The 25,807-nt window shown below is 42.3% G+C and overlaps 1 protein-coding gene across 2 annotated transcripts; it reads right to left on the bottom strand.

Annotated features, from left to right (window-relative positions):
• Nucleotides 1-605: 605 nt before the first annotated feature.
• sugt1 (SGT1 homolog, MIS12 kinetochore complex assembly cochaperone) lies at nt 606-24,909 on the bottom strand. 2 transcript variants are annotated; one of them, XM_030074470.1, is made up of 13 exons: nt 24,764-24,909; nt 24,621-24,669; nt 23,189-23,279; nt 22,722-22,791; nt 21,816-21,886; nt 20,223-20,276; nt 18,042-18,070; nt 17,788-17,810; nt 16,884-16,980; nt 13,676-13,783; nt 4,309-4,399; nt 2,306-2,478; nt 606-1,415 (listed from the first exon to the last, which is right to left on the bottom strand). In XM_030074470.1, the coding sequence occupies exons 1-13, from the start codon at nt 24,775-24,777 to the stop codon at nt 1,314-1,316; spliced, it is 972 nt and encodes a 323-aa protein (XP_029930330.1). In that variant the 5' UTR covers nt 24,778-24,909; the 3' UTR covers nt 606-1,313. The 2 variants fall into 2 exon arrangements, with proteins under 2 accessions (XP_029930330.1, XP_029930331.1); XM_030074471.1 differs by having other exon boundaries at nt 24,621-24,666; nt 24,764-24,903.
• Nucleotides 24,910-25,807: the final 898 nt, after the last annotated feature.

Here is a 25,807-nt window from a genome sequence, read left to right as displayed (position 1 = left end):
GAGAGATAGAGAGAGAGAGAGTGTGATGTGGTAGCAGAGAAGCTAAGAGTTCCATCCGGAGCCACAAATGGGCGTTTGATCGTCACGAGAGATGAAACGATGTGTGATGAATTTAACAGTTAACTCGGTGTGAGAGGCTTGATGATGCGGTTAGGGAGGCTGATCCATATTAATGCTCCCGTGCCTCGGCAGGACGCCCCCTCGCAGCTGCAGCTACGACACATGTGGTTGAGGAGCAGGAGGGGTGCCTGCTTCCCCGCATCTCCTCCTGTAAATCACTGCGGTGCCTCGGGCGAGATCCTCTCCTCCCGGCCAAACAACCCCGGGCCCTCCGACTTGATAGCAATCGAACCGTGATCGGCAAACCGTATCCTCCAGCTGTCAATCTCATCTGAACCGACTGGACTGGTATCAGCGACGGCAGATCCCATCCCTCCCAGCGCATAATCACTGAGCATGCCTCCTTGTCATGATGTATTAATGTTTCTGCCGAGCGACGGGTCTCATCCTGGCGTCTCCCGCATTCTTAACCCGTCCCAAAACACAGTTTGCACATGGAACAAAGCATACAACACAGACGAGCTTTGTGAGCCAAACAACAAATCTTTTTATTTGAACTGTAGCTTGAATCACACTGTGGGAGCGGCCGGTGCTAAAGCCGTCGCTTTGACATGTCGCGACAGGTCAGTTCGCCGTGTATTGCTGTTGATTTCTTATAGAGTGTACAGAAGGGGGGGAAAAAAGACTGCATGAGCTCAGAAACAGATGTTGTTATAATCATTTATCATCTCAAATGGTTTCTATTTTTAAATCATCTTTACACTTTTATACAAGTGGTGGGAGAGGGACATCGAGACGGCTCCCTGATAGAAAGGCTCTGAGTGGTGGAGAAAAGCAAGAGGGAGGGAGGGAGGGCGGGAGTGGAGGAAAATAGGAGGAACGGCGATTTAAAACAAGGGTCTCAAAGTTGAATCGATGCACTTTGAGGTGTGCGCCTTCAGTTTGCACTTAAGTTCCCTTTTTTGAGCCAGACGCACTTTGACCAACACGTATCAACCAATCCAATCGAGAGATTATTCAAATGACCCTCTGTGGTCAAAGGCTACGGGAGAGAGAGAGGAGCAGCCAGTTTGGTTTTCTGGTTTGCAGACGATGCGCTGAGGCCGAGTGATGCTGGAGCAGGAAAAAAAAAAAAAAAAATTGAGAGTGGTGATGTGGAGAGTGACGACTTCCATTGGAGGTGAGATGGAAAAGGATTGGAGGAAGATAAGGTCAGAAAACAGAGAGAAAGAGAGAGCGAGTGTGGGAGGTGTTCAGTACTGCTTGAACTCCATGTCATCAGGTGGGCTCATCTCCACTTTTCTCCTGCCCACGTCTTTCCAGTTGGTGCTCAGGACCGTGCCGCCTGACTCCGTCTGCACGGGGAGGAGAGGCCGAGGGTGAGAAGGCAACCGAGTGGAGCAGCCCTTTGTTTCATTAGCAGTTACACAACACATCCTCTGTATAAATTAATTAATTAATAAAAAAGTTAGGGCCTCATTAAAGTTGACTGCAGTCCAGTCAGTACCACTCTGATGAAAACAGCCACTACAAAAAGGGATTTTTGACCAGTTATCAATTTTGCATGACTTTAATTTATTATTTTTCATTTTCTGCTCTTTTTTTTTTGGCGAATTTGCACACCTGACAACTTCAAAGTACTGATTTATTCTCATTGTTTTATTCTCCTAACAGGCTTCTGCTCCGGCTTGTTTAAACTGAACACAGCGGTGACAACTTGCCATAAATGCAAAAACAATGTCAAAGTTTTAGGCTGTGAGCTGGATTTTTTTTTTTTTTGGTGTGTGTGTTGGTATTCAAAGCAAAGCATTTTTGTTGAAGTGCAATCTCAAACTGCAGTAATGTGGCTCCATATTGTCAGAAATCGAGAACGACAGTTTCCTTCATTCAGGCTGATTCACATCTAACCCCTCGACCAGTTAGTGCGTTGCTCTCAGACTCAAGTTCATGAATGTCAAATGAGATAATCGGCTCCCTGTTGGATTTCTTCTGCTCAAGTGTTTCTAATGAAAACTAAAACTAATGCTTCTTTATCCTTTTTTTTTTTTTTTGCAAACACATTGCTGAGTTTCAGTGATAAAAACAATCTTTCTGTGAAATAGGGAGAGGTGACGCCAAAAATATGTTACATATACTGCAATCAATACCCACACCTGTCAGTTTGATCTTAATGTACTGCAGTATGCAGGAAAATAAATGCAAGATGGCACCATTGCCCAGGATGGCACGCGGCTCGTATACTCACAAAGGACTTGTTCATTGCTCGCTTGACCTCGTCGGAGCCGTCGGAGTAGATCTGCTGGAAGAGCTTGTTGAGCGCCGCGTCTCCCTCGAGCTTCTCCTTCTTCTCCTCCTCACTGATGTCGACCACCACCTTGTCCCAGTTGCGGGTGTAGTGGGATGACGATGGGTACTGGTCTGATGGGGGGAAAGGAAGCGAGGGTTAGACTTACTGCTTCAAGTTATGCAGCGAGTCACAGGGCCACAATTCAGGGTGATTTTAGAGCCACCGATGGGTGTTTGGCGGGATGTGAAGCTTTTCAGGCTCTTCAGCCCAACCCAAAGAAATTTTCCTCACATTCAAGTGGTGATCCCCAGGTTTTTGAAAATACCAAACAGGTGCCCTATATGCTGAATTACAGGGAAATGTGTCAAAGTGATGCACAGGACTTGTTATGGCTGTAATGGTGCAGCCATAAAACAATGGCAGATTGGTGTGAATATTTCACTCAATAATAAGTTTGATGTAACTTCAGTGAACCATGCAGAATATATGCATCACACAGTCATACAATATGGAAAAAATCTGTAAAATTTTTTTTTTAAAGTTACCGTATTTCACCAATTAATCGCCCGGCCGCAAATAGCCGCCGGGTTCTTATAAATGCCTGGGGTCTGCACGCATTTTGCGTATTAAACGCCCACCCGAATAACCGCCGGGGCGATTATTTGCATTACATTGAGGTAACCCAAAATAAGGCTATTCACCTTATTTTTGCAGAAGTAAACAGTTAGCCGCACAATAACTGTGCAGCGCTTCCGTTTTCTGTCAAAATAAGAGCGCTAGCTAACGTTAGAACAAAAGGGTGCGCCGTAATCTTAAATCGACAGACTGAAAATATGTTGGACAGTAGCTGTCATCACGATAATGACCCGGTGCAAAAATAAATAAAGGCCTGCAGCGAATAGCCGCCTGGTTCTTTTAAACGCCCGGGGTACAAGTCGATTTTGCATATTAAACGCCCGGGCAATTAATTGGTGAAATACGGTACTTGGGAAATTTAAGGGGGAAAAAAATCTGCATTTAAGGAATTAAATCTCTTGAGTGCTATGTCGAGGGGATTATTGCGATTAGACATCTTGCCAGTATTGAAAAAATTCTTTCATCTTTGATTGATAACATTTAATAACGCTTAAAAACAGGTATACATATCTGTTGATTTGCAACTAGTACGTAAACTCAATTTTATTTTATGTCAAAATGATTCAGAACTAAGGACCAGAGCTGTTTCATACTGAGACTTTTATTATCTGGTCATGCCAGGAGGCATCAAGAAAACAGGTCTGAACAAAAGTTAAAAAAAGAAAGAAAGAAAAAAAAAAAACACACAAAGCAAAACACTCACTGGCTCACAGATTGGCTCATGTTGCTACTGGAAACGCTCAACAGCCATTCCCAGGCCAAGTGTGGACACAGAGCGATGTAATCTCATTAAATCTGCACGTCTTCAGAATCAAATGTCAAATACCACGTTGAGACGACAAGTGTGACCACAGCACCGGGTGAAAAAAAGCAGAAGGCGTTTGACGGGGCGTCTGAGAGGGGCTGGTTACCTGGGAAGGTACGGTTTGACTGCCCACGGTCCTTTTAAAAACCAACACCCACTCAAGAAACAACAACACACACAGTTATGCAAGTAATTAATCCTGACAGTAATGGGAATGTGTGGGCTCAAATCCTGACTCACACTTTGCTGTCACACCTCTCCCTTTCCTGCCTACCTTCGCCGTCAAACTAATGAAAGAGCGAAGCGGGGCTCGACTGCCCACTCTCGTTTTAGCGCAGAACAGACGAACACGGCAGCCTGCTGTATATTGATCTTTGCAGCGAGAGAGCGCGAGAGAGAGGGAGAGAAATAAAAGAGAGGTGTGGAGGTGATGTGGAGAGAGAGAGAGAGGTGAAAAGAGACAAAGACAAAAAGTTGGGGGTGGGGGGGGAGAGTACAAACGATGCTCGTGTGTACTGACTGGGAGTGAAGTGTTTGATGTTGGACTCCTGTCCTTCCCCCTCCAGCTTCTCCCACCTGATGGCTTCTGTCTTCTTCATCTTGATCTCCACCTGATACAGGAGAGCGAGAGAGGATGAGGGAGGGGGGGAAAAGGGATGAGGGAGGGGGGGAAAAGGGATGAGGGAGGGAGGGACCAAAAATAAAATATAAAAAAGGGAGACAATAACGTTTAACAAAATGCTATTCTTTGTTGCACAGGACAAAAATAACACTCCTATTAGAGTGACATCTGAAAAGTACAGGACACCACATCATTACTGGGGCCAGAGAGAGCCGCTGTCTGTTCAGAGCCGTCATCAGCTCAGCCTGGAATGAGTGTGTGTGTGTGTGTGTGTGTGTGTGTGTGTGTGTGTGTGCGTGCGTGCGTTGTATGTAAGAGACATCAGGGATATGCGGGGGCACAGCTCAATCTCGAACCTCACTGACAGACATACTGCACTAACGAGATGTCTGTCAGCCAGAGGGCCAGTGTGAGAGATGGAAAGAGAGCGAGAGAGAGAGAGAGAGAGAGAGGGAGAGAGAGAGAGAGAGAGCTCCTCACTCCACACAGCTGCATCTGATACAAATCATTACACCAGGAGAACATGGGAGAGGGAGAAAACAACAAGAGAGGGGAGAGAGGACATGGACACGCGCTCCTTAACACTGAGCCGCATTGACAGGGCACATGCCGACAAGACACGCAAGCTGCAACGTTAACCCCCCCCGACACACACACACACACACACACACCCTGCTCAGCCCCTCTCCTGGTGTGTGTGCATTCAATATGTGCGACATGTGTGTGTGAGAGAGAGAGAGAGAAGGCGGCAGTGCTGGTTATGTCGGTGCAATTAAAAGAACATTTCTGCTCTGTTGGGCGATGAGATGATTCATTTATGAGGGTGTCAGGACAGAAGAGGGAACCAGAGGAAGAGAGAATTAGAGACGAAGGGAAAAAGAGAGAGAGAGAGTGGAGGGGGGGGGGCACAGAGTGAAGAGCGAGGGAAAAAGGTCAGATGGAAGGGAAATGAAGACGGTGTGATCGCTGCTACCTTCTCCGGCGCCGCTGAGGTGATGAGCTAGTGCGAGCGGTGGAACGCTGATAGATCACTGTGGTGTGTGTCAGCGGTTTCTCTCTGTGTGTGTGTGTGTGTGTGTGTGTGTGTGTGTGCCTGTGTGGGGCGAGGCATCTGCACGAAATTCACTTATTTGACATGGGTCGGGAAATATATAAAAAAAAACTTGATAACTAATAATCAAGGAAATCAGTGTGTCCATGTTTGACATAATCTCTCTCGTCTTTCATTCTGAATTTGCAGGACGCTCTTTGCTCATTTTATTTATTCAAACGGTTCATTAAATGGAGACTTGCTCTTTAGCGACAGTTTCCACGTATTATTTTGCAAAGTCATCTTCAAATTTAAAGACAATGAATCTCGACACAAAATATTGGTTTCAGTTTTAAAAAAAAAAAAAAAAAAAAAAAAAAAAAGAATTGGTATTACAACAATTCAAAGGTCTTGCTCTGTGTGTTTAAAGTGGATCTTGCTCACTCGGTTACAATGTGGATCAAGTCTGTAATTCAACATGAAGTGCAACAGAATCCAAACTCCGAGGCGTACGCCGCCCACGCATCCCACTCAACTCCCAACTCACAGCCCAAGCTCGAGTTTTTAAGAGTTTAACGTTTAAAGAAGAACTTCTGCAAATTAAAACATCTGCAGAAGTTGCGACGCTGTTGCTTCTGACAGAGCCGTCGTTACGCAGGAAAGGACCAAACGCGATACAGCCGAGCCGCTCAAATGTTATCGTAAATAAATGATAAACATCATTTTTTTTGCTTCATTTTTTTTGCTTCATATTTAATGAGTGTTCCTAATGTAATGGGTTCTACCGGATGAACATGAAATTGACATGATGATATGTTTTCAATGTCCTGTACACACTTTGTAACGCATTGGTTATAAATAACAAAAATCTGTGCTTAGAAATAATATAAAGCCATTAAAACACCAAAAATTAATATTTCTTTCCAATTTTAGATCAATCAGTGAGATTTTATGGTGATTTGCATATTTTTCCATTGTCGCGTAATAGGAATACTGGATGTATAAGTGGGGGTGGGAGGGAGTTATGTTTTATTTAAAGGGCGATTTAGGTCGTCAACAAAGAAACAAAGTACTTGACACATAAACTTTGGTAACAATTTTAGTTATAATAATTTTGTGAAAGTTTAAACTGCAGGGGTCAAATTGACTCCAAACACAAAGGATGTTCAAAAATGTGAACAGAACAGGAGGGTTAAGGTCACTGGCGAGTTTAATTTATCCGCCCAAGACAAATTTCACTGGCATTTGGCGCTTGGCGGGTGTTCATTTCAGACCATGTGTCTTGTGTTTTGGTGAATCTTTTGGTGAATCTGTTTATGTAGCGATAACGAGTGCCGACCTCGTGCTCATGTTCCCCGTGTGTGTGTGTGTGTGTGCGTGCGTGTGTATTTGCGTGCTGCAGGGCCATACAACATTAATCTGCTGCCACATCTGTGTCTCCCAGCTTTTAAGGGACATGGCAGGCCAGGCGCCCTGTGTGTGTGCGTCTCTGTGTGCGTTCCTGTGTGTGTGACAGGCGAGGCGACGGGTCGTAAAGGGATGTGACAGCGGAGCCACATACAGGGGCCGCCACCCACAGGACCCCAGGGGCCGGACTATACAATACAGCGCCACATGCACACACATACACACATGCAGTATTTACAGAGGAAGGACTGGGGTCCCGTGTCGCTTGTCACATGTGTTTGTACCCCCCTCCCCGCCCCTCTTCCTTCTCCTCCTCCTCCTCCCCCCCTGCCGTCACTCCTCTCATCGCCCGGCGTTTCTTCTCCCCCTCTTTTTTTTTCTCCAGATCCCCGCGGATTTCAAAACAAACTCGGCTAAACAGACGCATAAATGAAATAAATATAAACATTCTCAGACGTTGACAGGCATGCAAATTAAAGAGGGGAGACGCCACTTTAGTTATTTGCCGAAAGCAGATGAGTTTGGAACCGAATGAGCGAGCATGTGTGCATTCAAGATTGTGTGTGTGTGTGTGTGTGTGTGTGTGTGTGTGCATGTCTAGCCGTCTGTTCTGATCAAACACACTGGTGTGTAATTGGCTCCCTGTTGTCGCGGTGACCCCTGGGGTTGGAATGTCTGTCGTGGCGGAGGACAGGAGGAGGTCGGGCTGACGATAATGTGCTAGGGACGACACACACACACACACACACACACACACACACACACACACACACACACACACACACTACAAATACTCTGTGTAAATGGCACAAGTGTGTGGAAAGATTACAGTGTTCGGCTTCCGTGTGTGTGTGTGTGTGTGTGTGCTGTGCGTTTATGAGCGTGCACGGCCATGCCCGGCTTAGTCTCCCCCTGCTAAGTTGTCTTTAAAGACAGCGAGGAGATGAAGCGTAAACATTGTGGAGCGAGGAGTGGAGGGCAGCCTATTACAGAGACAGACAGACCGACATTGGGAGGGAATCAACAGCTCCGAGGGCACCGTTTTTTTTTTTTTTTTTAAACACTCATTAGGGATGCATGCCAATCTGGAGAAACTTGATTTGCTGATGCTGTTGTTCATTTGAATGTTTTTTTTCCTCCCCAGTGGCTCATTGGCTTTGGGGGAAAAAAAAAAAAAAAAAATTCATATCACTCCAGAAACATTTGAATCAGAGACGCATCGAGAAAATGGCTTGGATTGTCAGCGGTCTTTTATGTGCACGCACAACTCACCTGCAGAGTTTTAAAAACAGCCATGAGCTTGTAAGGTAACCACCGATGTATGCTTTAGAGCTGTGTGTGTGTGTGTGTGTGTGTGTGTGTGTGTGTGTGTGTGGACCATGTGTACCCATGGAGCCCAGTGGACCAGGAACAGTCAGGGCTTTGTGGGAGACCAAAGCTTGAATTCTCGTCTCAGGCCCTCTCTCTCTCTATTAAAACACTGAGCACTGGTGGGAGAGAGAGGGAGAGAGAGAGAGAGAGGGAGAGAGAGAGAGAGAGTATGTGTGTGTTAAAACAGAGGTAGGTGTGTGTAATAGAAAGGAGGAGGTGAAGTGGAGTAGGAGCAATAGAGAGAAGTGAGAAACAAGAAAACAAAGAAGGTTAACAGAGGAAGAAGACAGAGAGAGGGAGGTGAAAAGAAACGAGAGAGAGAGAGAGAGAGAGAGAGAGAGAGAGAGAGAGAGAGAGAGTCTGTCCATCTAAGGGCCGTCTCCACCTCGGTCTCTCCAAGACTGAGCCCTTGTTTAAGCTGCAGCCCACGTGCGCCTCTGGTATGCAGTGTCCGCTGTTGCCATGGAAAAGTGAGTGAGTGAGTGAGAGAGTGTGTGTGTCTATGTCTGTGTGTGTGCATGTGTGTGTGTGTGTGTGTGTGTGTGTGAATGACCACTGTTTGTTTGTGCGTGTGTGTGTGTAGAGAAGGGGGCGGGGGGCATTACTCTTTCTTGCTATGGAACGCCGAGGTTTCAGCGGGAGAGGCTGGCAGGTTTCTGCCTCTAAACTGCTGATGTGAACAGAAACAGCCAGTTTTCTGTGTGCAGGTCCACCTCGATCCAGCGGGCACAACAATGTGGCCACAGAACACCGCTCACTCGTGCAATAAGCAACCAACAAGTCGCGCTATGTAACGCTGCACATCAAATGTCCCAATTTCGCTTTGCAATGTGTCCGCCATTTGCAATTCCTGCACCTGTGATCATGAACAGCCGTTTGTTGACTTTTTAAGACATCGTTTGTTGTACCAAAAGCAAGCTATTTTACTCTGTATTTTAATAAATGTGTAAATGTCTACAGGAAATTATTAATTATTTGTTTACAACCTCTGAGTAAAATGATGTCCTTAATGTGATAATGGATTTTTTTTTTTAATCACACAGTGAATTGGTCTGTCTTTTGTTGCACTGTGATGGGACAGAGCCGAGGATGCTTGGGGAGACGTCTTGGGTCCAGTAACAGCAGAAAGGTCATCTGCCACCGTCACAGCATTAGCTGCCAGGGGTAAACAGGATCCCAAGGGAGAGAGGAGAGGGGCAGGAGGCAGCTAGTGTCAGGAAGAAGGGGCCAAGGGAGCTTAAAATATAACAAGCATGCTGGCATGCTCAGCTCTTTGTTAGTTAACGCTGAGTGAAAATGATGGGAAACAGTGCGGGGAAAGGTCTGGCTGCATGACACCAAACTAATAGTACTCAAACAGGAAGACTTAGCTAAAGTTAACAAACACAGGGAGACTGATACCACTTTAACACCAAAAGTGTGGTCTTTTTTCCCAAACCCAGGACAAACTGCTTAAATGACAGTGGATGACACTGTTCACATTAGCAGAAGTCCTGCATATCTCACCTTCAGGCGTCACAATCCTCCAACCTGACTGAAACGTGGCGTTTACTCGAGCGTTTCGTCCTGATACAACTACACTATGAACAAAAGTCTGAGTCCAGTCCAAAGGATTCTGTTTTATTGTTAATTTATTGTACTGCATAGGTTAAAGTTACACTGGAGTTAGGACTGCCTACCTAAAATGTTAAGCATGTCGTTTGTCATGATGAAAATTAGCAGGTGACCTGATTACACCTCTGTCAATCAGAACTGGATTTGATAATTACTTGGGACTGTTGCTGGGCTTAAAATAAGGGACTGAAAAGTCGGGTTAACATGTTTACACTGAGCTCACTTCCTGAACGGTAATGAGGGAGGTATAAAAGGTGCACAAGCTAATGTTATCCAAATCTGGAAACTAAAATAAAATTATCCAAATAGGAGTTGGCCAAGAACGTTAGCACTATCTGAAGCCAGCTTGCAGTAACAAGACAGCATCTCAGGCAGCAGAGGCCTGTTTACTATATTTGACACTGTTGGGCTGTGAAATGTAGGCTGTGTCGAAGTTGATTCATTCAATATTGCATTACATTATTATTGGCTGCATTTCACATGGCAACAGTGTTCTGTCATTAAGTACAAGCTCATCCTGAAGCCGAATGCAACAACACTGTTGAATAACACAGATGTGATAATGAAATTTATTGACTGAAGACTGAGTTATACAAAGTTTGCAACATTTTTGGTGACTGGTAGTGTTGACATGCTTGAATCGGTACCCTAAAAAAAAACAAGAGTCACAAGTTTCCTCAAAGGATAAGACCAGTGACACCAGAAACAAAATACAGGAGTGCTTAAGACTTTACAAAATATTATAAAAATCTCTCGAATTTCAAACATGAATTTTGGGTTTAAACACCCACCTGATAATGTTCAGCCTCTGCGGCTAACAAAGATGCCTACATTCATTCTGATAATTGACTCTGTAAAGCAAATGTTTCCCTAGGGATTATTTTCCCTGACGGAGGGACCGTTTCACTCCGCCCAAATTTCAAGCCATCAAAACACGAGTGCTGCTGCTTTTAGGAAAACTAATGAGGACAACTTTTTTTTTTTTTTTTTTTTTTTACAGAGATGGAATACTGGCGTGAACAAAGTCTTAAGTGTGTAAGTTAATTTTCATATCATAGTGGAATGAATGGAAACCCATAGCTGTATAAATGATAATAAAATACAAGATGTTATGTGAAGTATATCGAATTTTGTAGAAATTACACCAAACATGCAAAAATCATCGGTATGGTCCTTTAAAGACGGAAAAACAAAGTAAACAAAAAAAGGTGTTCATCCCTCTCCTGCCTAATTCTGCTACTCTCTCTATCCCTCCCTAAGCCACAGTCCTAAGACCTGACAGTGGTCTAAACCCTGAGCCAGCACACACTCAGCCAACACACTCATTAGCCCACATCTTCTATAATATACACTAATTAGTCTATACTAAAAAGTGCCCTTCCTACTCATTAGGCCCATAATCACCTTAAACAGTGTTGAGGAACTCTCAGTGGGTACAGCCCTAATATGTGTGCGTGTGTGTGTGTGTGTGTGTGTGCGTGTGCTGTGTGTGTAGGAGTGAGGATTTGTGCATATGTGTGAATCTGCCGTTAGCTCCAGAGATGAACCGGGCTAACGTCTCCACAGGAAGCACACTGTATGCAGCGAGACTGGATTTTCCTACTTCAACTGCAGCTACAGTAAGCTTTAACGGCATTAAGGAATTATAGGCAGTGACAGCCGACTTTATACTGCTTTGCACTATTGAAGAGATTAAGATGCTAATCTCAGTGTGGTAACCTATGTAATGAGCACGGTCACAGTGTCAGCTTCCTGTTAAAAAAAAAAAATCACATCGTAAAGGGTTTTATTTTTTTTATTTTTAACTTTCTTTACTGTAATCTGACATTAGCTGCAGTTACATAGACAATATTTCTTCAAGCCGACTGAAATTATTCTGATGAGAGATTCCAGCTGAACTGTTTACATGGATGCTGAATAAAGTGATCCAATAAGATGTGTGTTTAAAGGGACCCAAGCATTTCACAAGAATATAACTTTTTTGACATGTGCAAAGTGGTTTCTGCCTGCTGGGATAGCTTCTAATCTGCCAGAAACATAAATATAATATAGGCTAAGTCATGTTCTCTGATCAGGTCATCCCTAAGACTGTAAAAATTTAAACTGTCTGGGTCAGAACCACTTTGGTTGTTTTGACTTTTAGCCTTCTTCTCCAGTGGTTTTTGGTTTGGCTGATGGTTCCTTGGATTCTGACTTTGTTCATCTTCTCAACAATTTGTGGTTCCGAGCCTTTTGACAATGGAGGCGTTCAATGATCCTTTAAAGATTTAATCTTTTCAACAAAAAGGTTGGCCACAGTCCAGTTGCGTTGCGATTAATAAAGTATTTCTGAATCTGGTTCTGATTATCAAAGGCTTATTTCAGCCCTTTCAACCCGATTGAAAATTCCTTCAGATTGCGCCACTCTCTTCTGACTGAGGTGGTTACATGAGGCATTTCTATTCTGATTATTAGTGGAATGTCAGGGTCCATGTAAACAGAGCTATGGGGTGCATAGCTTTTTTGTTGTTGTTTTTACCAGAGCCATAAACCCATGTAGAGTGATTAATGTTTCATCAGTACTGTTCATCGGTAAGGACAATAAATCCCAATAAAAGTAAAATGCGGGTCATTTGATGCCTGATGGCTCACTTGCTTTTGGAGCTGGGAGGTCTGAAGCATCAGTAGCCCAGGTGTTTGCATTTCTACACTGCGATGGCTTACCTTATTATGTCATATTTTCTTTACAACTGACATAAAAATGTTTCATGGCCTGTTTTACAGTTTACTCCTTTGATATGGAGACTCACATCTAGACCAGCAAGACTAATCTCAGGTTTCCCACTGTGGTGCCGGTGTAAAATTCTGTTCTTGTTTTTTTCTTCCTCCATAACTTTCCATAACTTAGTCAGAGCGCTTCCATGACCTAAAAATGTTATTCCTTCCTGGTTTGTTCATGTTTTTCATAAAAGTTGTAAAGTGGTAAACAGTCTGCCTCCCACTACAGTGGGACTTGCTGTGGACGAAAACATTTTGAAAACCTCCATTTGATATAATAAAAGTGTAACACAAATTATATAATACATTCTATAAAATGACCTATTTGTAAAATCACCTGATATTCTCCAGAGAATCAGTCCCTGACTTCTCCCCTCCAAATTCCATATTTTATGACCACTGGGAATTCAAATTTTATCCATGCTTTTCGCAGATTAACAACTGTATTCTACCTGCTATCAGTCTTTTTGCTGCTCCCAAGTTCCCATTTTAACAGCTATTTCTGTCCTGTGTTGATTCAAAAATCAGAGAAGGCCCTTGAGGATGGTCTGATGTGCCACTTGAGTCACTTTTAGGGTGCAACTGGCCATTTAGCACAACTGACATTTTTGAAAGCTTGCACGTCTGACGCATCCAGTTTTTTTTTTTAATTGTTATTTGTCTTTTTTATTTTATTTACTGTATTTATTTATTGGGTGGGGGATGTTGGCTTCATTAGACAGGTGCGGTGGAAGCAGACACAAAAGACAGGGCAGAAAGAGGGAATGACATGAAGTAAACGGCCCAGGCCGGGATGGATTTGAACCCTATGGCTAAGACTGAGCCTCAAGGATATATGTGGTGCGCTCTCCACCAGGCATCACCCTGACATGTTAGCTGTCTTTATCAGATAATATGTCTCTTGACGATGAAGTCAAGCCAAAGAATCTAATGTGCATGGTGGAATGTCAAATACACATGAATACAAAGGTTAAAAAAAAAAAAAAATCAACAGTTATTTCTGACTTCCTGAAAAAGGTGACTTGATAGTGATAAGAGGTGACTGACTGATTGATTCACTGACTGACTGATGTGTGTGTGTGGTACCTTGGTGGCGAGGATCTTGTAGGTGCTCTGTTGAGGGACGATGGAGTGAAGGAGGTTGAAGTTGAGGCTGTAGTCCTGCCCCGATGCCAGCTGCACTTTAGCAAACAGCTGGAAAACAGGTGACAGTGGCCGGACATCAGACATTACAGATACAAACACATGGTTTTACCGACATCCTGCAGGTTCCACGTAGATCACCAGTGATATACAACCAAACTAGGGGGATGGTGAAAGTTAACCATTATGAAATAAGTAATTCTTTAAGACCAGTTACTTAAATGGATGACTTCAAATATAATTCTTGTTAGCTTAGACAAAGCTGTAATGAACCCTGCGGGGACACTGCATCGTCTCAACAATAAAGAGAAGGATTTGTATAAGAGAATAACCAGAGTCTTTCTTGGTGTGATCAACTGGAGGCTTTGATTGAGAGCCATGATGATTATGTTGTTAGTTTGTGGTATTCATGTCTACCTAAACACATCAAACACAGACAGCTCACAAGAAGCAGATCAGAGTGGTTTTTAAAGCTTCATCCTGATGCCTGCCCTGATAATTCTCAATGTATGAGCTGAATTGATTTACAGTCAACAAAAAGAGTCACATTTGCTGTAAGGCTTACACACAAAGTTGTAAACAAGCCTGAGTTGTCTGGCAAATTATTTTACTAGCATCACAGACTTCAATAATTACACAGCTAGGGGTAATCCCACTGACTGTTCTGTATCATTTCAAGAGCCTAATGGGGTAACAATACCTTTCTGCACACTGCTGCAGGCCACGGGAAGAGCCTTCCCTCTGAATTAAAATCAGTTACTTCTGATAAGTGCTCTTAAATCCTTGAAAAGAATGTCTATTCAGTAGCAGACTTGTGTTTCTGCCTGCCCTGTGTTAACTGTATTGTCTTGTTTGTTTTATTGTTGAGTCTTAGAGGACGACAATGGAAATAAGGCTGGCGGCTTTCTTGTGTTTCTATCCTTGCAATTTTTAAAAGGATTACTGTCTGTCACGAAATGCGGCTTTGTGTCCTTCTCAAATTGCCAAATAAATTAATTCATTTATGAAGGTACATGTTATTACAGAGTACAAAATACCCCAAAAACATTAAAACGGACAATGGCAACCAAACTCCGGAGTTTAACCCTGAGGCTTTAAAAAAAAATGAAAGCCCCTAACAGAAGACAAAGAAGACTAAAGAGAAAGGAGCTGAAGGTGTCGGCGTGTCCATGTGAATAATCATCTGACGTGGTGTGACGGCGAAGAGTTTCCTGGCGCTGTCGCCTTCAGCCAGAAGAGTGACCAGTGGTGAGGGAGGGATCGGACAGCTCCTAACAGACTGTCACTCACTGGGACTTGATGTGGGCGGAGGGGCCACTGTGGGACATGGCCTTGGCTGCGGCCCGGGTCCTCACACTCCTCGTGCACTCTTCAGTTGTCAGATGCTGCCCATGGACAGGACAGCACCAGATACTGTAGACTTTAAGACGAGTGCACCTGGGTACTTTTAGGATTTGACATTATTGTGTTAAAAACAAGTGGCATTGTAATCTAGGAGCTGATTTCTACTGACATTTGACTTTATTTTAACTTCTTATAGCTTGTGGTTTGTTGCTTAGCAGCCCAACTAACAATTCTTCAGGTTTCGGCATTGGACTTAAAGTTTAAAATTAAATTTAAAGTCATGGGTATTTAAATTACCATTTAATTTTTTAAAGCTGTAAAGGTTTTTAATTATTATCAATGTATTAATTTTTGACTACACATCTCAGATCTTTTTTTGTTTACTGTTTTTCTCTGTGTGTTTTTATGTTTTGTTTACACACAGCTTCCCTTTTGTCCAACTCTTCGTTATCACCATGATTTTCACCATCAGGCTTTAGGCTCGACAAAGCTGATTTCTGGTTTATGTTGATTTATTCTAATCATGTAATTTGGTCAACTGAATTTCCATTATTTAGTATTTCAGCAGAGAGCATCTGTAGAATAAGAGGCATGCTGCAAATAATATTGAACAAAGATCTTTGACTACTGGCGCTTTCGCAAGTTATTTATATGAGATTTTTGGTAAACAATCATTAGCAGCTACAGACAAGAACGACTAGAAAAATCAGGTAAGTTCAGAAAGCTGCTTCCCTTTACTGTAATGCAGCCTCTAAAAGCAGGAAAAGACAACATTTATGCCATATCATTATATTATCATATCTAAAATCCCGACCATATCCAGGCTATCGATAAAATATGGATGCATTGCCCACTGAAAAGAGGAGTAATACTGCAAAAGAGCAAGTTTAAGTATCAAATATGGACTCGTTCAAATGAAGTTTGCAATTCATCGGAAAAAAAATTGAAAATTTTACCCAGCCCTAACTTCTGACACAAACACAACAAAAACAAGAAGCAGATGACCAGGGATTCAAGTGTAGAGAGTTGTCTACAGAAGCTTTAAGGCAACTGTAAAAAAATAAAAGCAATAAAAATACATCCAAACCTTTGATATTCATTTCCAATACGATGTATGCAATGACTGTAGGTGTGCAACCGCTGCAGTCACCGGGGAAAATAATTGGAGCCACTGCCTTTCATCTTTAATTTCTTAAATATACATATATGTCTACAGACCCGGTAAAAGATATATGAACTTCTCTGTGCTTCACCCACAGCTTTCAAAGGCAGACTAACAACTGACTAAGTGTGATTTTGAGCGAGTGAACTATTTCTTCTGAAATGGGGGTAAACTCAGTTTGTTATTCTATCAGGAAAGACAAAGCTGTTCCCTGGGGTGCCCTCCAGTTACCCCTCTGAGAGAGGGAAAGAGAAATGGAAAGAGAGACAGAGAAAGAGGGAAGAGAGAGGGAGAGAAAGGGTTTTCTCCCTGGAGGGTTCTGTAGCTGATCCTAGATCAGTTATGCTTTCTATCCACAGACAATTAGGAGGTTGGAGAATCAGGGGAGGGTAAATTGTTCTTAGATCTGTACTTTGGGGGCAATGTTAACAAGGCATCACTGGAGGCATAGTTGGGTCCACTGGGAGTGCATTTGGGAGTGTGTGTGTGTGAGTGAGACCCATCTAATGGTTCCCCCTGAGGAAACACCCAAGAGCTATCCCATCTCTCTTGCACACACACGCACAGAAAACACCCACTCCCTCATTTCCATCTTATACGAAGCCCAAGTTCTTCGATACTAGTTTTTTAAGTGTATCTTTGTACCTCTCGCTCCTTGAAGTGGATGCACAGCCCGTCCTTCGGTACATTTTTTGCCATGATTGTGACAATGACTTGAGATTCTGTTTGGTACCAGTCGTGTCTGCAGAAACACACACACACACACACACACACACACACACACACACACACACACACACACACACACACACACACACACAATGAATATTAGCTGAATAATGACAGACAGTCATATGAGAAGGCTTCTTCCATCATGACTGGCATTCTGATCGTCACTGTAAAAACTTTATACATCCTAGATCAAAGGAAATATCTTAATCAAACGCTCTATTAAGGCTGGGAAAGATGAACAAAATCAAATATCAAGACATGTTTGACAAAATATCTCAATCCTGATATTATGACAATATTGTAGGGATGACTGCTGGTGCTATCATAAGATGTTTAGACACAAAGAGATTTTTGAAAAAACAGTGACAAACAGTGATTAGTAATGAAGATATGATCAGATATGGCCAAAGCAGGTAGAGGCAAATAACAGAAAAGCTACAACAGTCTAATGAGTTCAGAAAACTGCATCTCTTTACTCTAATGCAGCCTGTAAAAACAGGAAATGGCAGTAGTTATAATGATATTACAGTATCCAAAATCCCAGATGATATCTAGTCTCGTATTACAGTATCAAGTATGGATATATCACCAAGGCATGTGTTCTATGTACATTAATTTCATTCAATTATGCTTAAATTATGCATCTATCAATTTAATTTAGAAACAGAGTGAGTCGGCTTCTCAGCAGGCCTGCTTGGTTAAAACATTCGTCTGGTAATGATAAAAATGAAGCTGAGCCTGTTCAGAACCCAAACAAAAGCAAAAACGGGGATATCTTGGTAATTAGGTGCCAGCTCGTGTTTGAAAGTGCACTTACTTCACAGGTGGAGCCTCCGGTGTCTGCCGGGTCATTCGGCCCCCGAGACAGGGCGACAATTAGGGAGGAAGATGTGGTGATGGGCAGAGGGATGAAACAACAAGTGCATGGTGAAGACAAGAAAGGAAAAAAAAAGGAAAAAAGGAAGCTTAGTAAGAGGTTCCTTCTCTGAAGCAGCAGCATACACAAGGCTGAGACTATGTACGGATGCTGAGAGCAAAAGTGCCCCCTGCTGGCCAAGCTGAGGAACTCACCGTGTTGACGTTACCGTTCTGATTCTGCTCTGGAGAGAGAGAGAGAGAGAGAGAGAGAGAAAGAGGGAAAAAATTGGATGGGGGTTAAGATTCAGACTTTTTAAACCCCACTCTCCTTTTTGAAATGAGATAATTAAATAGTTGTAAGGGCATAACTTTCACGCTAACATGCAGTTGTACACAGATCAATAATAGCACACACACTCACAGCACACGCAACTCTCTGAAGGCTTGCAGCCAGCTTGTTTACTGGTCCATCCACGCCCATTAAAAGCCCTGTGAGGCCGAGCAAGCCTGATCACCGTTTACCAGCATGCTATCATACATTATTCACTGACTTCATTAGAGAGAGAGGGGGAGGAGAGAGAGAGAGAGAGAGAGAGATGGGATGATAGGAGGTGTGTTAATGTTGTCTTAATGAGGTCGCGTTTGAAATGAGGAGGCGGGGGGGGAGAGGGGGCGCTGTTAGGAAGAGAGGGCTGTGTGTGCATGTCTGTGTGTATTTGTGCATTTTGATGCGAGAGGGGGGTGTCATAAAGAGGCAAGGATAACCAGGTGCTCTGTGTGTGTGTGTGTGTGTGTGTGTGTGTGTTGGCGGTGGTAAACAGTGTCACCGGAAGCACATAAAAGACAACTGAAGATAACCAGAGCTGAACTGAAACAAGGACCGCTCCTGGTGTGAGCAAGCACAAGTAGGACACTTTCAAGTTTTGGGGTGGTGATTTACATCCCCGGCGCGCATCTTGCTTCTGTGCGCGAGTGTGTGTGTGTGTGTGTGTGTACGTGCGTGCCGTCTGTGGGAAAGCATACAAAGGCGGACGGTCTCATCGGGGGCTTTCAAACATCAGTAACGTTAACTCTGATGAATCATAACGCTTCTGGGAGTATGTGTGCACGCGGGTGTGAAGCGTGTTTGTCAAAACTCATGCGCTTGTTTACTTGAGATGATCCAGAGGGCCCAGGCATCACCAGCACGCACACACGCACACGCACACACACACACACACACACACACACACACACACACACACACACACACACACACAATCCAGACATGGCATGCATCTTTTATTGGACTAAACAGCTCTGTTTAAAGCCTCCAAGACTGCGAACACAACAAACACATGGATGCATGCGTGCCCATTTGTCTGATTGTGCTGATCAGCTCCCTGGCTATGGCATTTAGCTCAGCATTTGATAGCAAGAAAAAAAAATGCACACAGAATGGGCTAAGCCAATAAGAGGTTTTGAAGAGTGAGCCAGATATTTTTGGGCTGAGAATGCTGGTGGCCAGTATGTTCAGCCATTAATTAATAACTTTGATCACTACCATGCCAGGAAAAAAGCAAAACAAAAAACAAGAGTTTAGTATTTCTCTCACGGTTTTTTTTTCTTCGCAGAGTGAAAAAGCCCCTGAAACAGTATTTAGACCACGTGAAAAACTCTAAAAAGATTCTGTTGAATACTTAGCTAATTAATCGGGTGAAAATGGTCCATTAGGACCAATTCAGGTTACACCATTAATGACCATTATTGCAGTGAGTATTGATCAAATTATAAACTACACATATTGTTGCAGCCATTTCATATTTATGAATTTATTGCACAATACTGTGCCCTTGAAGTACTTTTGCAAGAGCACATATTTATGTTTTTTTTCCCCACATGAACTGGTAGTAGTTGAATGCCACTCAGAATGCAGAGCTAAACAGTCTTGTATCACTACAGCGTAACTACAGCTGAAAAACAGTACGTTTTTCCTGTAATTGAAACTTTTTTGTAGAATTTTGTGGGCCATTTGTTTAATTTTGCCCCTCATAACGCACATTGCCAGCACAACACAACACTCAGCCAGCTGGATCCATATGACCTTCAAAAAACATTCATTGATATTAAATGGCATGTTGTAAATATCTGGTAAATAAAGTGATAATAATGAAGCACCTAGAGTACAAAGTGTTCTGAAGATGGGCACTGTCTCATTAAGCATCTAGAAGTCAATGACCTGACACACAATCAAATAAATGCCATATCCATCATGTGGTAGACAAGGTGGACAATACCGTCAGCTTCATGTCTGACGTTTAATATAACGCCACTACTGCCCGGTATATTGGAAAACTGACTACAGTAACTTTAATGGAAATAAAAGCCTCGTAGGCATTTCAGCTTGCTACTTACTTCCCATCATCTCCTCACAGCGCTTGATCCAGATCTCAAAAGATTTGTCAGAACCTGTGGAAACCACAAAACAGATGTACACCAGTGTTTTTTCCCCCCTCGTTCTTCCTTACAAATTAACAACATCTGACCAGGCAAGGACAATATTATCTAGCAAAGCTGCTCATTTAGAGGAAAAAGCAGCACAAGTGTCAGTGAAGTGCTGAAGAAGTGATTTGTCTGAGGGTCAGAGACGGCTATAAGAACTGATTAGAAAAGTTGTTTTGGAAATAACTCATAAGACAGTGGTATCCAAAGTTACAAAGTAGGTGAAATGTGTGGAATAAATTTCCATGGGTAATGTTAACAGCTCAAAGGAGGCTGGTCTCTTCAAAAGCATGCAAAAATCATTATTTTTAAAAGTCCAAAAAAAAGTGACTGGACTGGAGTTTGAGAAGACACTTTGAGCAAAACTCTGACCATTTTCAACCTGGAGCCTTTTTTCTCTCATCTTTTTTCCATCATACTGATCGATTCTGACAAAAATCTCATCAATTGCTTCACCACAGAGCTACTTAGGTCTTCCTTGCTTGAGTGCCCGGCTTTCCAATACAGCTCTACAGGGTCAAAAAAAGACTCTAAAAATCAATCCGAAAGCACCTAAAGCATGTCTTTTTCAACATACAGACTGCTTGCTCTGTAAAATAGAGTCTTTGTCTCGTCTTTTCAGTTTTGGTGGGACCTTAGTCATTGCGTTAAGTGCTTCCTCAGTTATTCTTTGTTTGCCAGCAGCCGCTGTCTGTCAGCTGTGTTAAATTCTGCAAAATAAATGCTGAAAGTAATCATCAATAGTCATAAGCAATCATCAATAAAAGAGATATATCAATTAAACATATAAGTTCCGATACACAGTGAGCACCAACGTGCTTAAAAAGGCACGCTTCAGATTTATTTTTAAAATGTCATTTGACCCAACAGGACTGTATTGTGTATGAGTCACACATCCAGGAAAGCAAGGTGCAAGCTGCTCTATAGTGAAGCAACTGCGGGCATTTTAGTCAGACTCAATTAGCATATGGTTAAAAAAAAAAATTATGTTGCTATCATTTGCAGATATTGCAATAGCAATATTTTAACTGGCATCACAATTTTTGCGTCACATTTTTCATTTGCTCTGGAAAAACAAAATATCAAAATGATGGTGCGATTCTTGCTGGGGTCTGTACCAAACAAACATCTTTTCTTGCATCTGTTGAATAAAGATTTGTAGGCCAGGGCATCACTGTAGATCCACAATTCTTCATTTATAAAACTGGTATTTTGCACATATTTTATCTTTATCAAACATTGCAGCTCCTGTAATTTTGATACTGCACCTCTCTATATTGTAATTTAAAAAAAAAATCGATTAATTGTTCATGGGAAATGATGTGAAAATACAGTCTTGGTAAAAAATGCCTGGAGTTCTGCTTGAGCTAAGAGGATAGGAGGATAACGAATGTAATAATGGATGAAGGTTTGTGCTCTGTACTCAGAGAATAGAGTGGAGTGGAAGGAGGAGTTCTGGGGGATGATGAAGAGTTTGTACCCGAGGCCAGGACAGGCTGTACTCACCGTCCAGTTGGTGTCCCTGAGTGAAGGCTGCGTGTGATGACTCATAGTGGTTCAGGTGGTACTCTGCTATTCTGCAGGAATAGGAGGAACATGCTGCACGGTGAGAGACCGGATCCGCTTGGAAACAGAAAAGTAACCTCATCTGACACAAACATTACGATAATGCACCTCATTAAATAAAGTTTCTCAACAGTGCTGTCCTGCAGAGGAACTATCTAGCCGAATGGAGAGAAGAGACTAACTTTTCTATTCCATTAAAAACTTGATACTTCATAAATCCCGGATGATTCACAAAAACAGATATGCAAAGGTCTTAAGATGATTCAAAACTGTAGTAGCAGGCAGAATGTGCTTTACGTCCAGGAAATAGATCTTTGTGTAGCTGTAGGCATCTTTTTTCCAAACGGTATCTCATTTTGGAGTAAAACTACCAATATTTACAGATCAAAATTTGTTCTGTGCTAAACAAATTACAGCTACAACCTTTTCAAAACAATATAGAAGCAATTAAGCAATTTACATTCAAAACACACACATACAAAGCTACACACAGCCAACACATCAGTAATACTGTGCTTGTCTATTATATGAATAGACATCTAGTTTATTTTACATTAAATCAAATCACTTCTTTCATTTACACATTTCAAGTAAGCCTAATGTGGCATTAAAAACAATATGTTTATGTGCAAAATGGAATGAATGCTGGCATCAATGATTATAAATCGGATCTAGGTGAATCCTGAGGTGTTGCGGCTGCTGCCCTCGAACACAACACAGCCAGTATAGCAGGGTTAACTGATCTCAAATGGAAAATTAACTCTGCCTGACAGCTCTAGTGTAGCTTGGCTGAAAACACACGAGATCCCCCTCATTTTCCCTGGTTATCTTTCTCATATCACACACCCTGTTCGCATAAAGGCAAGAGGAAGGCTGGGTTTTAGCTGCTGGGCTTTCTTGGCATCATCCACAGCACCTGAGGAGAGAGGGAGATGGGACACAGTGTTGACGTTACAGCAAACACTGACATGGATGCAATACATTCATCCAGGCTGCATCACTTACAGATGGAGGAAGCACAAGATGGTCATGTCAAGATCTCCTGTATTGTTAGAGGCTAGTTCCAGATTTGTGATTCTGAATTTCTCAAAAAGATAAGTTCTCTGTCTGGGCCACATGGGCTAACTGAGTGGCCATGATATTTTAGAGCATAAATACTGAAAAATAATCATGAGCTGGTCACTTATGACAACCCCACAGTCAAAAAGTCAAAAAGAGAATATCTGCATTCTAGATAACACTTTGAGACTTGATTTTGTCATTCTTGGTCACCTTTTTTTTTTTTTATGAAACTTGTCTGTTTGTAGACTTACAGCTGTAGTTTTTGAGCAGTATGTGGGCATAGGCGCGCTGGCAAAACCACTCAGCATTGTCAGAGTCTCCTTGCAAGGCCTCATTCAGCTCCTAGAGGACAAGACATGGCCCTTGTATGAACAGTTTACAATACTGGATATGCTCTGAGTTAAGGGAAGGACCCGTTTGGTAAAATGTCATATCAGAGTTGAGACACAAACACTGAACACATGTGCTGGCCAGGGTTGCCAAGTCCGCGTTTTTTCCGCCAAATTGGGCTACTTTTTAAGAGTAGTCCCGGGTAACAAATTTTGTCCGCGGGTTGGGCTTGGGCAGACATGAATAAAGATTCATATTTTGAATGACTAATGTTTATACCCAAATCCTGTCAAACTGACTCCGGGCCAGAACAGCATATAAACTATCCACATATGTCACATGCTCCACAGATAAATAATATGCCAATGCTGTGTGAGGCCACTCAGCACATGACCAATCACATCATCAGCACCACTCGCGCCCAGTGCCTGTCAGCTGAAGACAGGTATCCCATATTATATTTTAAGTTCTGATATACTGTAAATTAAATAGGTGAATGAACTGTTTCGGGAAATTGCCTTTAGTTTATGGTGTTATTTTATAGATATTATAGTGCATTTTGCAATTATAGCAATGCTGTTGGACTTGGACTGTTGTTGGAAGCAACATAGCCTATATGGATTTTTATGGGCATATTTTGAGTTCTGGTATTGGGCTGATTTTTGGGCCCTTTTTATACTGGGTTGGGCGGGTTTGGGGCTGCTTTTGTCTCACAGACCTGGCAACCCTGGTGCTGGCATGGCTGGGTCGTCTGCTAACAACTTTGGCAGGTGGCCAGTGATTATGTTGATGCTTTATGATATTCTGAAAATCTTTCTGTCTTATGAAACTGTAAAAGAGCTGATATTTTGTGGGATTAACCTGCTCCTGTGGCTAGAAACTGTTGAGTTTTCTGCACTAGTGCCGTGCACAGTGTACTATCACTAAGGCCTACCCACAAAATCAGTCACCAAAGGAGAAAGTGGTTGTACAGTGCACTCAAACTCTAACTGTTGTAAACAGTAACGTAAAATATGACTTAAACATTATTGTTATTATTCATATGACAGGCTAATTTTGCCTTTGTCAAGTGAAGTGATGCACCGCTCAGCTCACTCAGTGTGTTGACATGACCCTACTGATGCTCTGCTGGACTTGGGAAGTGATGCTAATTGAAGTCAGCGAGGTTAGCTAACTATGCTAGCTATTTACATTCTCAAAATCAGCGATAACGACGGCAACACTGACGCCGTACACACATTTACCTTATAAAGCTGAGATTAGGTTAATGTTGGATGCCGAATTAGCCACCAGGTGACGGTTGGACGGCTAACTAGTTCGCTAACGGACGCTAGCTAGCTAGATAATGTTTACCTCCAGAGCTTTCTGTGGGTCCTCGTCAATGAAGCTGTCGGTGAAACTGCTAAAACGAAGAGGAGAGGAGGCGTCACCCTTTAAAACCGCTGATTCAATGAATTTGGTCAACATGTATGAAATTCACAGTTTGTTGCACTTGCCGTTCGGTCGCCATGGGTGGATCGGGGATGTTCAGGAAGCCAGAAGTAGGAGGAAAGTTCTAGATGAGGAGGTTGAGGTGAAACGTGATAAGAGCAGCTCCAGCGGCAGACTGCGGGCCTGTCAACACAGCAAACGCCGCCGCGGCAGCCACTCCTCCACCTAATGGCCTGGAGGAGCCATGCAGGGGCACCCCGCCACACACTTCACCACAGAATCAGTGACATGACAGAGCCTGTTTTTTCTATCATTTCAAATAGTCCAGTAATTTTAGGCCAAAATTGGGGTCAACCTAGGACAAATTGCAAGAGAAGCAAACTCAACTGATTTTGTATCCTCAGTTTGTCCTGAGTGAGAGAAAAAAAGTCGCAATAAATCCCATTGGTGGAAAGTTTTGAAAATCACCTATTTATGACCACATATTACCAAAAAACACTGTTTTTAAAACACGGGAAAGGGGTTCAAAATTTTACTTTCAGATATCACTATAAAAATTCACAAGATGATTACACACACAAAGACAAGAAAAAAAGTCTATTACCAGTTCTTTGAATTATTCTGTTTACACATGCATATGACACATTATCTGATTTGATACGCGCTAATAAGGAATATAAGGAATTAATGCCAGAAGAGACATTTAAACAGTGACTTTAAAAGTTACTATATATAAAGTAACCTTGAATTAAAAGGTTACTATATAACAGTAAAGTAAAAGGTTACTATATATATATATAGTAACCTTTTAATTCATTGTTTAAATATCTGTTCTGGCATTTATTCCTTATATTCCTTATTAGCGCATATCAAATCAGATAATGTGTGATATGCATGTGTAAACAGAATAATTCAAAGAACTTATAATTGGCTTTTTTTCTTGTCTCTGTGTGTGTAATCAACTTGTGAATTTTTATAGTGATATCTGAAAGTAAAATTTTGAACCCCTTTGCCGTGTTTTAAAAACAGTGTTTTTTGGTAATATGTAGTCATAAATAGGTGATTTTCAAAACTTTCCACCAATGGGATTTCTTGGGACTTTTTTCCCC

The sequence above is a fragment of the Myripristis murdjan genome, chromosome 17 (assembly GCF_902150065.1).
Source record: "Myripristis murdjan chromosome 17, fMyrMur1.1, whole genome shotgun sequence".
Classification (NCBI taxonomy): Eukaryota; Metazoa; Chordata; class Actinopteri; order Holocentriformes; family Holocentridae; genus Myripristis; species Myripristis murdjan.
This window is presented reverse-complemented; position numbering and strand designations above follow the sequence as displayed.

Coding starts and splice junctions, on each gene's coding strand:
- sugt1 (XM_030074470.1), bottom strand. Junction 16,981..17,787: donor CCGGAGGCTCCACCTGTGAA/GTAAGTGCACTT, acceptor GTGTTTCTGCAG/ACACGACTGGTACCAAACAG. Junction 13,784..16,883: donor TCCACTTCAAGGAGCGAGAG/GTACAAAGATAC, acceptor CCTGTTTTCCAG/CTGTTTGCTAAAGTGCAGCT.